Source organism: Perca fluviatilis, chromosome 12, assembly GCF_010015445.1.
Source record: "Perca fluviatilis chromosome 12, GENO_Pfluv_1.0, whole genome shotgun sequence".
Lineage (NCBI taxonomy): Eukaryota > Metazoa > Chordata > Actinopteri > Perciformes > Percidae > Perca > Perca fluviatilis.
The window spans coordinates 22,224,363-22,241,518 of record NC_053123.1 but is presented as its reverse complement, the minus strand read 5'-3'; the positions used below and the strand labels follow the sequence as shown (position 1 = coordinate 22,241,518).

The following is a 17,156-nucleotide window of genomic DNA, read 5'->3' as shown; positions in this document are numbered from 1 at the left end:
AGACCAGGGGTTTCAGAGCGCTTAAGTGCATATGATGTCACACGCACATTTGCATATTAGTGAGGACATCGCGCAATTATTTGCATACAACTTACTCGGTTGCAGCGAAGGAGAGATTACTAAAGCAAAACTTGGAGGAGCATTTTTGTCTCTTAAAATAAGAATAGCTGGTCCACCTTAAAGCCAGGCCATCTTAAGTTAGTGAGCCTGTGCTGAAGTTATCGCTAGCTCTGGGGCTAACCCCTTCACTTTAACCAGCAGGTAGCAAGAAAGACACAGGAATATGGATTGGGTCTTGGGTTGTAGAATTTATTCACCGACGGTGAACAATAAACTGTACACGGACTGCACTGCTACGTTCACAGCTTGAACACATTCTGATTAGTTTCAGTATTGCAGGAGGATCTAATAACACTGGACTACACCCAGGTAAACCAGAGAAAATACCATGCTGCTGTCAGCATAATTCATTTGGATACAAGCATTTTCTAGTCTGTTTCTTAGTCAGTGTTTCCCACACATAGACTAATTTGTGGCGGTGTGCCGCAGTATCAACACCTGCACATTGCGTTTCGTTGTTTTTTTTTGTTTTTTATTTCCTTTCCCTGCCCTGTCCCTTTCCTGCCTCACTTTTTTCTTCACCTCTGTCTGTTTTTTTTTTTCCTCTCCCCCACACACACACACACACACACACACACAAAAAAAAACACACCACACACACACACACACACACACACACACACACACACACACACAAACACAAAAAAAAAAATTCACGAACGGTTGATATCTACGTGAATACCTCTTAACAATCACACATTAAAAGTGCTATAAAAATATTTTATATTCTGAATACAATGTTGTCAGTGTGTTAACCCTCAGGAACCTAAGGCCATTTTTACAATTCCTTTTCCGTCTGGTTTTATTTTCTAAAAAAGCTTGTAAAACATCAACCCTGTTGTCCACAGTCAATCAATGTACATCATTTTTTTCAGGAAAAACTGGGCTTTTAGAATATTTGTGCTGTAGTGAGGTCAATTGAATGTAAAAAAAGGTTGTATGACCTTAAAAACAAATAAATAAATAAAACGGAAAATGAATCTCACAGATATTTATTGATATCACACACAGAACAATAAAAGCTAAGCCAATCTCCTGTCTAAATCAGTTCCCATATGTCTTGGGTGTCAAACTGTGAAGAAATAAACATTATAACTTATAAAGTTGACAAAATATATACATTTTTTCCAAAAAAGTCCAGACGCTTTTGCCAATAATCAAAATAATAATGTTCAAATGTATTGATATCACAAACAGAGAAATGGTACACAAGAATTTGTGTTGTCTAAAACAGTTCTCCTATATATTTGGAGTCATCCAGTGCAAAAATAAACATAATAAACGTTATAACTCATATAACTGACAAACTATTTACATTTCTTCAAAAAAAGGCCCAAATGTATCCCAAATATCTAAACAGTGATGCCATTATCTCTCTTTTTCACTTTACTGTTTTTTATCGCTCGGTTTTCGTTTCCATCGGTCAGTGAACCCACCTTTCCACTGTGACGGACCTGGATTCTCATTTGTTGAAAACGTAAACACACTGCAAAGCATCATGGGAGATTTATACTGGACGGCAGCTACACAGATGTAGCTGAACAAATGACCGAAAAAGTGATAAATTATGGACATCGAGTGGATAAATCTTGGATGTAAGCGTTTGGATTTATTGCTGAACAACTCCGTAAAGACGACGAGCTCCAGGCTGGATAGAAAGCCTTCTGTAAAGGCTACGAAGATAAAACAGACATCACTGTGATCAGTAGCTTATTGGCTATTAGCTGTTGAAGTTCGGCGCAGCTAAGCGCCCGAAACTGACCGAAAACGAGATAAATTACGGACATCAAGTGGATAAATCTTGGATGTAAGAGTGTGGATTTATTGCTGAATAACTCCGTAAAGAGGCACAACTTCCAGGCTGGATATAAAACCTTCTGTAAAGGCTACAAAGACACCAAAGACAGGGGCCGTGATGGCTAACTCGTTAGCTTTCAGCTGAAAAAACGGTAAGAAAATCGATTAAACTTTCATTAAATAATATAAATATTTATCGGAGGTGCCGTGTCGGATCGTGTAAGATGTCGGTTTCTGAGGAGTCCCGACCGACTTCGCAGCAAACAAGCGGTGTCCCTGCTTTAGAAAGTTAACTAGTCGCAAGTTTGCGGTAATATGCAGTTGGGTTGTCAAGGTCAAAACACTATATGTAGCAGCTGTGAATCAAATAAACGTATTATAAATAATGTTATGTCATTTTTTTACTCTTACACTGAAAAATGCACGTGTTGAGGATGAGGACTAGCCTGAACAGGAGGTATAAGTCTGAAACAGAGCTGAATAGTCTGACCAGTGTAATTAGTTATGTTATTAATTTGTTTACAAGCTCAATCATAAAGACAGGGTCAGGGAGAGAAATATAGATTTGTTAGGCATTGAAGAAAGAGTAGGAGAGGAGGACAGCATCCAACAGCATGTCCTCCTCAGTTTTTGATACTTGATTGTATGAAAATAAGTATCTCACACACACCCTCCTCCCTGCCACAAATTGCCTTCTAATCTGTGGGAAACACTGCTAGTTCTTGTAAACTTAGCTGCTGCCGTAAACAAACCATCCTCTCCATATGCATGTGAATGCAGTCATTATTATGTTGGCGTTCTTCATTCTTTGTAAACTTCACTTAGTATTTTAATAACAGGAATAATATGATTTATTTTATTGACAATAGCTTAGGGAAATGTCCAGGCCCCACGCACTGAGCTTTCTTTGTCCCCTTGCATGAACAGAATAGTTGAATAGCCCTTCTAGTCAGTCCCTCCAGGATTTCGCGAAGTTGCGATCGTGCCAATTCACGCAATTTCAACCAATCACCCTGACTTTGGTGCGACTCGCAATTTTGATCAATCACCGCAACTTTTCTGCAAATCTGACCAATAACCGGAGTTTCTCGTGACTTCAACCAATCCCAGCAGTCCCACGTGCCAGACTTTACATCAGTATAATGTGACTCTGAGTGCCACTGACCAAGCAGGAGTAAGAGAGCTTGTTTCCAAAATTCCGATATGAAGACGAGACTCGAACATCTCACATTTACCAACGTACAGCGAAAGACCGTGCAAAACATTTCAGACTGTCCTGCCAACCTGTATACATTTTAACATCAATGTATGCTGTAACGATTTTTCACTCTGAAGTCGCTGAAAGCTGCTGCTGTTTCAGCTGTAGCAGGCGGGGTCGGGGCTTCTGCTCATACAGTCCTCCCCGCTACTGACGCGCACACAAAAAAAAACACACATAGTGGATGCATGAAAAACCAGAGATGAGACGACACAATGACCTAAATTGAGGACAGCTACGCTCATTATTGTAAGTGCAATGATAAGTTAAAGTCCAATAAGTCCTTTATCGAATCGTATGAATGTGTGTCCCAGGCCAGGATAAGAAATTAACTAACAATGTAAAAATCAACGAGCCACTGACACACATGTTCAAATTTGATCCATTCAATACATTTTTAATTTTGGTCTTAAATCCACTAGCCATTTTCATATTATACCAAAATTTGCAGCATCCTGAGCCTTTTTGGTAAGGTTACTAGGAAAACTCAGCCCAGAGTAGTTTTATTCTCCCCGAAACATGTTTCCTTTTTATTTTTAAGGAACTATACAAAAACATTTTCACAGCTATTTTGAGCCTTGTTAGTGGTAGAAAATAGTGATTTACCCCATGCCCCGAAAGCTAGCGTTAGCGGCTAACCACCGGTTTTGCGATAGCTTGTTAAAAGCTAAAGACGCATTCGATTAGCATGAAATATGTTATTAACCCCCAGCTTCATTTTACGCGGGAATTGTCCTTTAAGCTTAAAACATTTACTTAGTGCAGCAAATGAGTCTTTTCTCTCAACACCAAAACAGTTCTCTTTAGGATCCCAGCAAACCCCAAACCAAAAGTTTCAAGTTCCACGCTGGACAACAAAAACTACACTTAGTGGCGGCTCTTGGGCTTCTTTTCAATGTCGGCTCCAGGGAACAACAGCCTGTAAGAATGGCTAAGAAGTGTGGAGAATTGGAGTAACCCACTTCTGTAAAAAAAATGGATGACTAAGAAAGACCGACTTTTTTTTTTACTTGTTGCCAAGGGCTGGCAAGCTACGAGACACTCTCTGGACAGACACTGTTGAGTGGCCGCGCGCATCCAAGCAGTCTGGCGGTGTGTCTGTGGCACATGGCATGTGTGATTAAAGGTGGCGATTACTACAAGTGTAAATGATTGGAGTAAGGTTATCAGGGTAAATGCTGATCCCCAATCAGTTAAAAAAATTCCCATCTTGGCTCCGACTTGATACTTGCGATTGAGACATCCCTAGTTCTTCTTTACCACTTGTAGACCGACTGAAACACATAGGCCTATATGCTGCCTCCATCAGATAGGGAAGAATTGCAACCTTGGTACCAACGGTTCCAATGCTACTGCAGAAAAACAAGTACTGTTGTCAGGTTTTAAGAATGTTGGTACCGACTTGGTACCGAAGTACCGGGTCATGTGACATCCCTAAAGCCCAGTTCAGACCAAAGATTCACGATGAGAGAAAACCGTTTTAGAATGTTGCAGGGAAAACTTGCAGCAGTCTAAAACGGCCCGTCTCAGCGGAGATTGTTTTGCTGCGACTTAGCTGTTCAAGTCGCAGAGGATGGTTTTAGAACGTAAAAGAGACGTCACCTGTTTCAACAGCCAATAGAGAGGTCAGCTGGTAAAGTCAGCTGTAAGCTACCGAAATAAAATGATCCATAATCCATCTTATTTCTATGTAACAAACAGCTGGTCGAAATGGCAGAGTTTTAGACGGAGCCTCAACGACCACCCGAAAACTTTATATGGATAAGCGAGAGAGAATGAAGAGAGAGAGAGCGCCCAGCGGCGTTAGAACAAGGCAGTGAATCGGAGAAATAAAACGTGTTTTCGCCGATTCATCATTAGAAATGCAACTGCAGCAAGCATCTCACTATCACTAACGTTATCCACATTCATATTTAGACGAAACAAATGATATATCCAGCTCCGAAAAAGCCTAAAAGTCAGAACGGAAGTACAAAGAGTCGTTGCTATGGAGATGATACACAGTCAAGAAGTTGCAAGTTTCAACTCGTCTCATCGCAAATCTTTGGTCTGAACTGGGTTTAAAACCTACTCTCTACTTTTCACTGCATTGTTGGTTTAACAAACTACAATATAAAGTGCTTTGCAATAAAAACCATGGTGTCAAAGTAGCACCTGATGAAGCAATATAATAAGAGATGACAGAGTATCTTAATGCTTAGAAATTATTCTCCTATAAAATGTGTTGAGTTAGCACAGAGCTGCTAAATCTGGAGCTGACAGAAACTTTAAATAACTATGGAAACACTGTCTTTTCTGCGGCACAAATGTTGGACACTGTGGTTCAACCTTTCATTGCTTTATTTAAATATATAAGCAGTCTCGAGATTTCCATGACCATGATGGTGTAAAAATGCTTGAGAATTTAATGTCTAAATGTGAAGTTTAAGTGTGTCTTTTAGGCTGTATTGTAAATTCTTGTGTGATGACGACATGACACAGGGGAAATAGCTCTCCTTTAATTGCAGAGTAGATGGTTTTGCGTGACAGAAAAAAAATTCCAACGGAGGTATATTTCCCAGTGAAAGCTGGAACTAGGAGCCATAGTGCAAGCAAGTGCTACGGTAGGGTAATGTGCGTCACACACACAGGCCTATGTTTATTTTCTCCTGCAGCGCTGGTGGTACAATCATCAGGCGAGATTAAATATAATTTAGTTTCCCATTATGACTTTTGTCTTGCGTGTTGTGACAGACGAGGATAGCAGTGAGAATAATGGGAGTATAATCTGTCATCCCTCCCTGCTCCACTGAGCTCATACATTTGACTTGAGTAATACCATAGGAGAGGGATACAGAAGAAATTGATGATGGCAAGAGAATGATAAATTGCAGTTGCTAAAACAAAATTGCAATTCATACATATAAGTGTGGAAGTAAATGACCGAGAGAGAAAGAGATAGAGAGGCAGGGGGGGGGAGAGAGAGAGAGAGAGAGAGAGAGACACACACACACACATATGGATGTAATTGAGGGCCTATGAACTGATGATGTCATCTCAGTCAGGTTATCAGGCCCCAGGCAAAGCAGCTACAACTCACAAAACATGTCTCTCTTTTTAAAACACATGGGAACACGCACACTACAGTTCCTAGGACATGCCAAGTTAGGCCTAGCACTTATGCAGCATGGTTAACATATTTGCTCAGGCTAATTCTGCAAACAGAGCGTTAGCCTTTCTAGTTTGAATTGTGATTAAAGGTTTAGTTTTCTTCACAACACTCACACACAAATACATTCTGTCCTTCCCATTAGCCTCTTTGGCATGGCTACACAATGACCTCATCTGGAATGGGCTGAACTCCAGTTACACACACCCAGTTATACACACATGCACAGTTACACAGACACACACACACACACACACACACACACACACACACAGTTACACACACACACACCCATATAAGGACTTGCTGATGATGTAACGGGCGCCACTGACTGAGACTCAGTGTGCAGAGCACTTCTCATAATGTTTGGTTTTCTGGATGGAATGTCCATATCACTGGGATCTCCGGGAAAGGGAGAGATGAAAGAGTAGAGACGATTTATTCTCTGAGGATTTTAAAGGACACAGGCCAACGGCAAAGCACAGGTAGGAACAGTCAAAAGCCTTGTGAACAGCAAAAAAAACAACAAAAAAAAAAGATATAATGTGCATTTAAAAATGTGTCACTTACAAACTTTTTAACTGCAAGATGAGTTACAGGCAAAGTACGGTCTAGTTCTGCATATAGATTCGATAGGACGTCTTACAATGCCAAGTTGGTATCAAATAACAAAAGTGCACTTTAAAAAAGGTGTCTAAGTTGAAGTCTCACTGAATCTTTTACACTGAAAATTTAATTTTGAAGTTATCACTGTGTACAATTTTTTGCTTTTTGAATCATTGACAAGACAATACTCAACTTTGAGACCATTTAAAAAATGGTCTCAAAGTTAGGCTACCCTATTTATGTATTAGGGCAATATACGATCAATATTTAAAACAGCGATCAATTCAATTCGGAACATTAGATCTTTGTTAATTTAACCCATCCACATACACATTATAGGTGATATGTATCTTAGCAAAAGTACAGTCCTCTAAATGTTAAATTTGTCATATTTTACACATTACATTGGCTGCCTTCAAAATCTCACCACAAATGAATACTTTTCCACAAAACTCTCCACGTAATACATTTTTAAATGTTAAAAAAGAAGAAAAAAGGCCTTAGGATCCTTTTTAATTTGGACACATAGGAAAACATGCATTTAAACATGTAGACTTTGATCATAAATGCAAGTAGATCAATGTTGGCACCCTGGACTTCTCCATTATGTAACACTAGCAGCAAACAGTCCACACTTAATAGGACACTGATTCCAAACAGTACAAATCACCTGGTGAGAGATCACATTGAAGTATGCCTCACTTGGAATAACGACAAATGACAAAAATGTACAGCGTGTATTAAATGGATGTGTACATTGCTGGTATGCATCTGGGGAAATGTGGGGAGTGACAGCACTTGGTAAATGTAGCCAGTCTGTAATTACTTATGGAACAGGGAGAATTCCTGCCTCTCCTAGCTGGAAATGGGGAGGCATTCGAGGTGCCCAGGAGGGGGGTGATTGGGTGCACTGTTGAGGGTACTCAAGGGTAGAGGAACTTCCTAATTAACAAACACTCCCTGCCTAGGGACCATCTGCCACGATAGTCTAAACATCCTACAGAACGCATGCTGCCTGGAGAAAAGTGCAAAACTACATGTTTTAGGGTTTACAAGTATGGACACACACAGATAGATGTACAAAAGCGAAAATAAAGTATTACTAGCTTCTGTAGAAGTTTCGGAGGAAAGAGTAGGGAGGAAATTGTGATTTAAATTATTATTAAAATATTATATATATATATATATATATATATATATATATATATATATATATATATATATATATATATATATATATATATATATATATATATATATATATATATATATAAAAAAAATAATAAATTGTTTATGCTTGAAATACACAACTTAGGAAATTATTTGGGTCTAAAAGTTGTGGCCAAGAGGTCCTTGGGAGGCCGAAATAGGAGTCAATTACACAATAAAACCAGGCACAACATTCAGATTGACATCATCGGCATTTGTTTTTCTTTACAGACTCAAGCTCCTGATTTTAAAAGGAGAGAGAATACCAGGAGCTAAAAGGAGAAGAAAAATAAAGAGGAGGTTTCAACTCTAAAGGAGGAGCTGACCAAGCTGAAGGCTTTTGCACTGCTGGTTGTTAGTGAGTGTCTGAGCGAGCTGCTGGAGGAGCAGAGGCGTCGCGTCAAAGAGCTGACCGCCATCACGGACAACATCAAGCAGGAGGTCAGTGCCGCTTACCCCAGCGCAAAGAAGGAGGAGCTCAAATCCCTGCACCATAATCAGGTTTCCATCTTCCACCAAAGCCAGAACACTATGACAGCCCCAAGGATGCTGTCAGAAGTTGAGTTACTGAGGAGAAGGGTCGTGGAAATGGAGGGAAAGGACGAGGAGCTGATACGCATGTGGGACCAGTGTCGAGACCTGGACTGCAGACTGGCGAGGGAGACAAGCCACTGTCGTAGCTTGAAAGTTGAGGTGGATACACTCAATGGCAGAATCAATGAATTGGACAGGATAGAGGAGGCTTTAGGTAAGAGCAAACAAGACTGCAGTATTTTGATGGGCAGCTTGGAGCGAGAGAGAGAGGTTAGCAAGATGCTGTATGGTGAGCTTGACACTCTGAAAGTGAGGGTGAGAGAGCTGGAGGCCGTTGAGGGCCAACTGGAAAAGAGTGAGGCGGTGATTAGGCAGGACCTGGCCAAGCTCAGGTCACTGACTGTAGCTTTGGTGGAGGACAGAAAGAACATGGCCGAGAGGCTTCAACAGGCTGAGGAAAAACTCAACAGGAAGGAGGGCAAAAGAAATGAGCAAAGCAATTTGGCAACAATAACAGAAAGACTGAGAGAGGAGAGGCACCAGGCACTGAGGTCTAAGGCAGATTTAGAGGAAAGGATTAAAGGCATAGCAAAGGAAAAACATGAGCTCCAAGAGAGACTAAAAACAGAGGAGGAGAGGAGCAGAGAGCTACAGAGTAAAATAACCATCATGAGAAAAAGGTTACAAATCTTGGAAAACAGGAAAGAAAAAGAGGAGAAGTACACACATAGCTCTTATCCAAACAATGCTAACCATCAGTGCGCCAAGAGAGAGAAACAAACAAAGAACTCGAACGAATGGGCAGCCAGAGGCTACAGGACAAGGAGGGCGGAGGAAGGTGGGAGACTGGTGAAGGTGGAAGAGGACTTTGAGTCCCTGCAAAAGAGGTTCAAAGATGAGCAGAAGAGGTCCCAGGCACTAACAGAAGAGCTAGAAGTGGCAAAGAGAGAGCTTTCCAGGTATGAGCAGGCAGAGAAGCAGGAGGTCAACCAGGAACATCTCCTCCTTTGCCGTCTTCAGAAGGAGCAGGTTAAGTCCAGACTATTAGGCAGAGAGGTAGATACCCTGAAGGAGAAACTCCAGAAGCTGATGGGGACTGAGGAGTCCATCTGCAGGGTTCAGGCAGATCACTCCACGCTGCAGAGGAAACTGACCCAGCAGGAAGCCAGTAACAGAGAGCTGGCCAGAGAGATGAAGGAACTGAGTAGTGCGCTAGACAGGCAGAGACAAATCAAGAATCTTACACCTGGTGCTAACAGACAACACTTTTCAGACCTCCATCAGACCACCAAAGAGGTTCAGACTGAGCCAACAGACAGCCTGCCGCCTGACTACAGCGATAAACTAGATGAAGAAAACAAGGACGAGGACCCAAACCAAAATACAGAAATCATAAACAGAAGCTCTCTTGTCAACAACCTTAACAGCTTGAACTGTGCAAATAACAACATATGCCAATATAGCAGCCATTCAGCCAATAGCATAGATATGCACCAAACGGTTAATGGAGAGGTGATGATGTTAACACACACACCAGGGCAGCCCTTGCACATCAAAGTAACACCACATCATGTACTCAACACAGCCACACTCGAGATTAGCAGCCCAACTGGAGACGCAACTACATCCTACACCAGCACAGCGGTCATTCCAACAAGCGGAGCCTCATCTAAACAGAGAATAACCATCATCCAGAACTCCGCTCTGTCCGTGGTTAATACCACAACCCCACCTTCGAGCCCTGACCGCACCGTCTCCCCACTTGACAGTACATCAATTTCTCGGGTGTTAAGTCCAAATTCATCGCGCTCAGCGACACCCGATCACAGCAACTCCCCCATTCAGATCGTAACAGTCAGGACCGGTTCTCCAGAGCCAACCGAGGCTGCAAATCAGACTGTCTTCTGCAAGACAGCGGTGCGGCAGAATAGCTGGCAACATCAGAGGTCCAAGAGCACCGACACAGGCCCAAGTATCATTGCCACAGAGGATAACAAGATTCATATCCATGTGGGGAGCCCATATATCCAGTCTCTTAATAGTATGGCCCACAGCGTCCCACAGCCTGTTGGGCCATACTATCTCCGACATGAACAAAGGACTCAAGTGCTCGCCAATGACTATCATGTCAAAGGTGTTGGCAAGATTACAAGTAGCATCACTATATCCCCAGCTACCTCCTCAGCTTCACATTCCCCAAATATAATAGTGAGTGGCCTTTGTGATTAGGTGAAAATGTATATTCTGAACAAACAGTATTATGTATTATGAACTAGATGCTTTGTGGTATTTGTCCTAACAGAGCCTATGTAAACCCTACTCTGTCTAGTTAATGTGTCCTTAGACTTACTGACTTGAAAAATCCTTTATAGACTGTATCGCGTGTGTGTGTAGTGCCTGTATGAGAGCTAAGTGAGACATCATCGCAACCAAATGTTTGACGTGCTTTTACAATTATCTGTTTCATTCATGTTTTTTCTTACTGTTCATTAAAAGTGTTTGTGTTGATTTTAATTATTCATCGTGAATACTTTTGTAGAGGAGGTTGGCATCAACACAGCTAATAGGTTGACAGACAGTTTAAATGCAAAACAGTTGGAATCAGAAAAAAAAAAAAAAACTGGTTTGATTTTTATTTTTTTTTTCTCTAGGGCCAAGTCCACACTGCAAAGCGCAACACATCAAGCACAGATGTATCCATTTGAAAAAAAAAATTAAATGAATTGAAGGGAGAAAACAATTACAATTACTGGGAAAGTAAAGGTTTATGCGTTTGCTAAGTTTGATTAAACGGTTCACCCACTATCTCATCCACAGCAAAATTCCTCAACTCTGTGTGCGCACTGAAAAACTCAGCTCATGTTATTCTGACACAATAAAACTTGGAACACCTAGTGGTGCTGGGTCTGCTCTGGTTTTATGGTAGACTGGGTAAACCCCGCCCACTCTGCCGGCGTTTTGATTTGTAATATGTTATTATCAAAGTCTTAACACATTTAAAACTGACAACTGATATACGATTAAATCCCTTTTCAACTTTTGCATGAATACATTAACTCCTTCACAGTCATAAAATTGGTTCAAGATGCAAGCAAAAAGCAGCAATTAGTAAGCTATTGCTGCTCAGTGTTGTTTTGTTAGCCACTTATGTTCTATTCTGCACAGGTCAACTCCTGCCAGCTTAGCCTCCCAATGAAGACAAATGATAGTTTCTTTCTGTGCTGATATGCCTTCTTTATAAACATTTCAGGTTGTCTTTATCAGATTTTCCCGTTTGTAAAATGCATGTGGGACATGAAAGTACACCAGAGTCAAAACTGGTTAGTGGTTATTCTTTAATTGATCAAACTGCTCTGTAAGGCACGCAGGTAAAGGAGACAGGAGACCTATCCAGAATATTAAAAAAGGTAAGATGGATATGGTTGCCAAATATAATGGCAAATAAAAAAAGATTTAGCACACTAATAAGCAGTATACATAATTGTTTTTAAAATATATAATCACAGTTTCCAAAATAACCCTCATACATGAGGCAAGGGGGTGACTTTTCCAAGTTGTAAAAGCATCCTTTAAAAAAAAAAAAAAAAAAAAGAAAAGTTAACAGGAACCAATTTATTCATCAATTTGAATTATTCAGTACTATCTATTCTATGCTTTTATGCTACATATCCTCTTTGTTTGATTGTAATCATCAATTAGGCCTACATAATATTGTCTCTCTGCAAAGAACTTGAGTCAGTCTTTGTTGTTTTTAAATGTGCTCTATAAATAAACGGCTTGTCAATTATCTGTATTTAGGTCAGCCAATTCATTTTATACACTGGAGACTAGTATCAACCCTAAAACCTTAATCACAGCAGTCATGGTTTTAACTTTTTTTTAAAGCTCAACACCACAGAATATATGGTTACATAGAGTGGCAGAAATAAATAGCCTATTAAATAGCTTTAATAAAATTGGGATGAGCCATTTAATCTAAATAAGAAACTAGCTGACAGTATAGGGGGACATTTTGGTAGCAGAGGCTGGCAGAGAGCCGGCATAGCAGGTATATGATGACAAACACGGAGACACATTAGCCACACTGACATCACCAGTTGGCAAGGTGGAAACCAGATGATGCATTTGATGACACTTTAGGTCAGAGCGTTACAGAGCTCTCAGGCCTCATGCGAATCTTTAATTAGTGTGTGCGTTTAGCCACAAAATACATCACCTTAAAAGTCATGCTTATCTCTTCATTCCTAAGACTTCAAAGTCAGACCCATGCTCTATCTAACAGGCTTCAACTCTCTTATGTCTTGTCAATTTTCAGTCAGCCTCAGCCAATAAGTTTAAATAAAAATAATTGCTAAAACATGTTCTATTAATCATGCTTTCTATTTACCAGAATGTGTGAATCTGTATCACTTTCCTCTTTTACATTAAAGTACATAAGTACTGAGCTTGGTGAGTATTGTTTGTGCATTGTTTTACTTAAGTAAAAGTAGTGTCGCTCTGTAAAAATACTAGAACAAAAAGCTCTGCATTCAAAATGAACACATTGACTGGCCTAATAATAGTAAAAGTATTAGCAACAAAACTGCTGAAAATATCAAAAGTAAAAGTACTCATCAGGCAGCAGAACGGCCCCTGTCATTATGATGTTACAATATCATATACAACAACATGATCTGATTATTATTACTGTAACATCACTTTTACCTTTAACTACCATACTTTACAGATAGTAGATCAACCCTTAATAATGTCATTTTAGAAACATGTTTTCTGTGTAAAATTGTATTCTGAAAATTGAAACTAAAGCTGTCAAATAAATACAATGAAGTAAAAAGTACAACATTTCCCTGTGAAATGTAGTGGAGTAGAAGTATAAATAGTTTAAAATGGTAAAACAAGTACAGTAAAAGTACATCAAGATTGTACTTCGTTACTATCCACCACTGGTTTGTGTGTGTATGCAAGTGATAGATCGAGAGAATATGTCTGGCTAAATATGAACATTTCTTTTTAAAACTTCCTGAAAATACCCTTTAACATATTTTTGCTCGGCAACGCAGCAGCACTGCTGTCCAAAGCAATCAGGCCAGTAACGTTCATCCTTGAAGTACAGGACTGCCCTCTATTGGTATGCAGAATGCATGAAGCTATGCATGGAACAGCCGCAGGGAGCTTTCTCTCTCGATGTATGGAGATGAGGATGAATACATGCAATAAGTTATGAATAGAGGAGAGATAGCTATGAGGTTCAAGGGAAGGTAACGTACAGGGCACGGCAGACAACGTTAGCTAGAGCAACATTAACGTTACCATAATCCTTTTCGGTCATGATCCACCACACACAGACATACTAACACACGTGTTTACACACCTTCTGCTCGTAACAACTCTACCAACACTAACATTCACTGTCCTAACAAGTCACAGATAATCTATACGAATATGGTACTTTGTGTGGTACACTTGTCACTAACTTTATCTATGGTAACTGACGTTAACGGTTCACAGAATGAAGCTAAAGCTAACAGCGCTGCGGCTTAGCTAACGTTAGCTTACAGTTAGCAACTGACATTTCTCGAGACAGCTGCAAGCTAAAGTCAAGAGCTCGCTTATCAGGAGGACACACCAAAATCTCCCGGACCACACGTTTCACAACAAAACAAAATACTAAAGTTAAGCAAGATACCTGAATTACCCTCGTGCGTCCACCACTCGTCACCCAAGTCGTCTCCCATTTTCCTCAAGCTAGAAGTCTGTCCAATCCAAATCTACCGCTGAGAGAGCATGCTAGGGGTGTGTTCAAAAGCAGCACGCTCAAAACATGCAGAGTGTGGCTTAAAACGTCAACCAAACGGGACACCACGCGGACTAAACAAACACGGTACATATGTGATGGGTTTGGCTATATACAACTTTATAAGAACATAACGTTACCTTAGTTTTTGTGGTAAGTAACTCCACCTTTCCACATTACTGTAACATTTACTGTAGGCCTATTTGAAATGTCAAATTATTTCCTTTTCTGATAAGCTCAGAGTATCGTGAGTGCAGTTTCCTCTCTTGTAACTGGTCTATTTTTCATTTTGAGCCCTTTGCCCTCGTGGCATTCAAATAATTTTATTTAAATAAATACCTAAAAACCTATAAATACCTATAAACTTTAATAACCGTTTGACCAAAAACAACTGTAATAATAAAGAGTATGGCTCCTACTCACACACTCAAATGGTGCCAGTGCTGCAAATCTCTTTTTATCTTCATCATGAGATGAGCAAGCACAATAACCCTAAATTGGGGTTGTAGTGTCAAAGCTGCTACAAGGTTGCTAAAAAAAAAACTAAACTCTGTATCTGTATTTTTTCATAAAGAAAAGAAAGCTGGGTGCCATAGGCAATAGTCTTTCTAAATATACTTTGACAAAACCATAGGCTGTTAATATTTAATATTAAAAAAACTGTTGACTGGGTACCTTAATGAGGATTATCTATTATCTGTTTGGGCTACAGACACATTGTTGCAAAAAGTCAAAATATTTACGAAGGCTTATTAGGTGCACAAACAATAGTTTACACAAAGTAAAATATAACATATAGTAACGTTTACATTATCAACAGATAGGGAGACAATGTCTAAGGTTCCAGGCACTGAGAGCACTTTAAGCCATCCATGCAGTGCCTGCCTCTATATACATGTCTTCTGCTCTGGGTGCCTTTTACAAACACTTCTTACTCCTTAGTCATCTACAACACTCTTTATAGTCGATGCCACAACACAATACATGCACATTGTGTGCACACACACACACACACACACCTTTGGGTCAGGACCTAAAAAATGGTTGCTGGTGATGGTGGGTCTTTCCTCTATGCAGAGGACGGACTTGCTGCTCTCGCTCTGCCTTTATTTCTCCGGATCAAGGTCAAGCCAAGGAGGTTTGAAAAATAGTTAGAATTTTTGTTGTTTTACTATCTGGGTCAGTTGGAAGCCCCGCTGTATTTTGATGTCCAAAGTAATGAGGACATGTTTTAAGAGAGGGCAATTAAATTTATTTTGATGCAGTTTGTTACCATCAAATAGGACACGTTCCATGAGTTTCCTTTTTGCTAATATTTTTGCCTTTAAATGACCGAGCTATACACATGACTGGTCAATAATTTTTGTTTTGCATGTATAACGCCCCCTCTCCACCACACCCTACCATACCATAAAACCTTTTCTGGAAATTTAAGAGGAATAAAGGCACAGCCTTTTGCTTCAGTTACTTTTGTTCTCTCTGATGCTCAATTAGTAGATGCCAAATAAAGGATATCTATAATTATATTTAGTTCATAAACCTCAAATGTTAACCTTTTTACAAATGACATGTGCAATTAGTGTATAGGATACACCCTCATTATATGGTGAAGTTTCCAAAGAGGAGAGCAGTGACCTACTGTTCTGAGTGTTTCTACATTACAAAACACATATTTACATCATCTGTCATTATGACTTGGGAAGGGTGGTCTTATTTTCCAACACACAGAAGAAAGGAAAGAGAAGAGAAAAGAGGAGAAGGCGGAGGACGTGTTTGGAATAGTGCCCTCTTTTCTGCAGCTGTAGCGGAGGGGAGGGATAGGTCCTCTGGGAATAATTGTATGCTTTTTTGTGTTTCTGTCGGAATAACACATTTCTGGCTGGTAGAGGGTATGAGATGTTTGATTAAAGCTTTGCCACAAAAAAAGAACAGACTGATTACTGGGGAAATTATAAAGGCTATGCTGTATAACCCTGAAAATGGGGAAAGAAAACAAATGAAGAAAGAGAAGGGAAGGATGCAGGCTACACATTGTGCTGAGGGCTGCCAACATTCAGGGTAGGACAATAGGCTCTAAATGGTAGCTTTGTATGTAATTAAGCATCATTCCTGTAAAACACAGTCCTATTCCTCATTTGTCATTCTCTCTGTTCTTCATTTGGCTGCATTTTTACTTGGAACAATATGATGTACAGAATCACAATCCTTTTCTCTAGACCCCAGGGGAACTAAACTTTAAAGTAAGCTTTTTTCTGCCAACCTGTACAAGAGAAAGTGCACTTTAAAAAGGGTAAACTGCACAGGGGGTTCACTATCCTAAAATCTTCAAAATTATCTCAGAAAAACATTTTTCAACATGAAAAGATTGGAAATTATTCGTTGGGACTTTTGAGGATTTTTGAAGAGTTTGTAGTAGAAGATTGCGATGGTGTGCATTTTCTGATGGGAAGTAGAATGGAAAATATCTGTTTTCAAAGTTTGACATTTTGTGAAATACAAATATTTGCTTTCTTGACAAAAGTTAGATAAGAAGATCAAAACCACAACTTGTTATTTTTGCACTTCCATTTTGTATACTATATATGCTATAGCGCCTACAGAGGATTTTGTGACTAGCTGTTTCCCCTGTTTTTTTAGTTTTTATGCTAATCTAAGTTAAATAGCCGCTGTCTGCATCTTCAAATGTAACG

The 17,156-nt window shown here is 39.8% G+C and overlaps 2 protein-coding genes across 4 annotated transcripts in view; one reads left to right on the top strand and one right to left on the bottom strand.

The window, feature by feature from the left end:
* The window catches only part of cmss1 (cms1 ribosomal small subunit homolog), a 41,417-nt gene extending 26,930 nt beyond the window's left edge, over positions 1 to 14,487 (bottom strand). The window contains exon 1 of one of the 3 annotated variants that reach the window (XM_039817744.1): positions 14,359 to 14,487. In XM_039817744.1, coding sequence (XP_039673678.1) covers positions 14,359 to 14,407 — 49 coding nt within the window. In that variant the 5' untranslated portion in view covers positions 14,408 to 14,487. The remainder of the gene's footprint in view (positions 1 to 14,358) is intronic. The other 2 variants (XM_039817743.1, XM_039817745.1) reach the window with 2 other exon arrangements.
* Positions 8,415 to 11,186, top strand: LOC120569718 (filamin A-interacting protein 1-like). The gene has a single exon (XM_039817740.1). The coding sequence runs from the start codon at positions 8,670 to 8,672 to the stop codon at positions 10,899 to 10,901; it is 2,232 nt and encodes a 743-aa protein (XP_039673674.1). The 5' UTR covers positions 8,415 to 8,669; the 3' UTR covers positions 10,902 to 11,186.
* Positions 14,488 to 17,156: the final 2,669 nt, after the last annotated feature.

Bases quoted from the DNA above. Each gene is read 5' to 3' on its own strand.
- LOC120569718 (XM_039817740.1), top strand. From the start codon at position 8,670: ATGACAGCCCCAAGGATGCTGTCAGAAGTTGAGTTACTGAGGAGAAGG.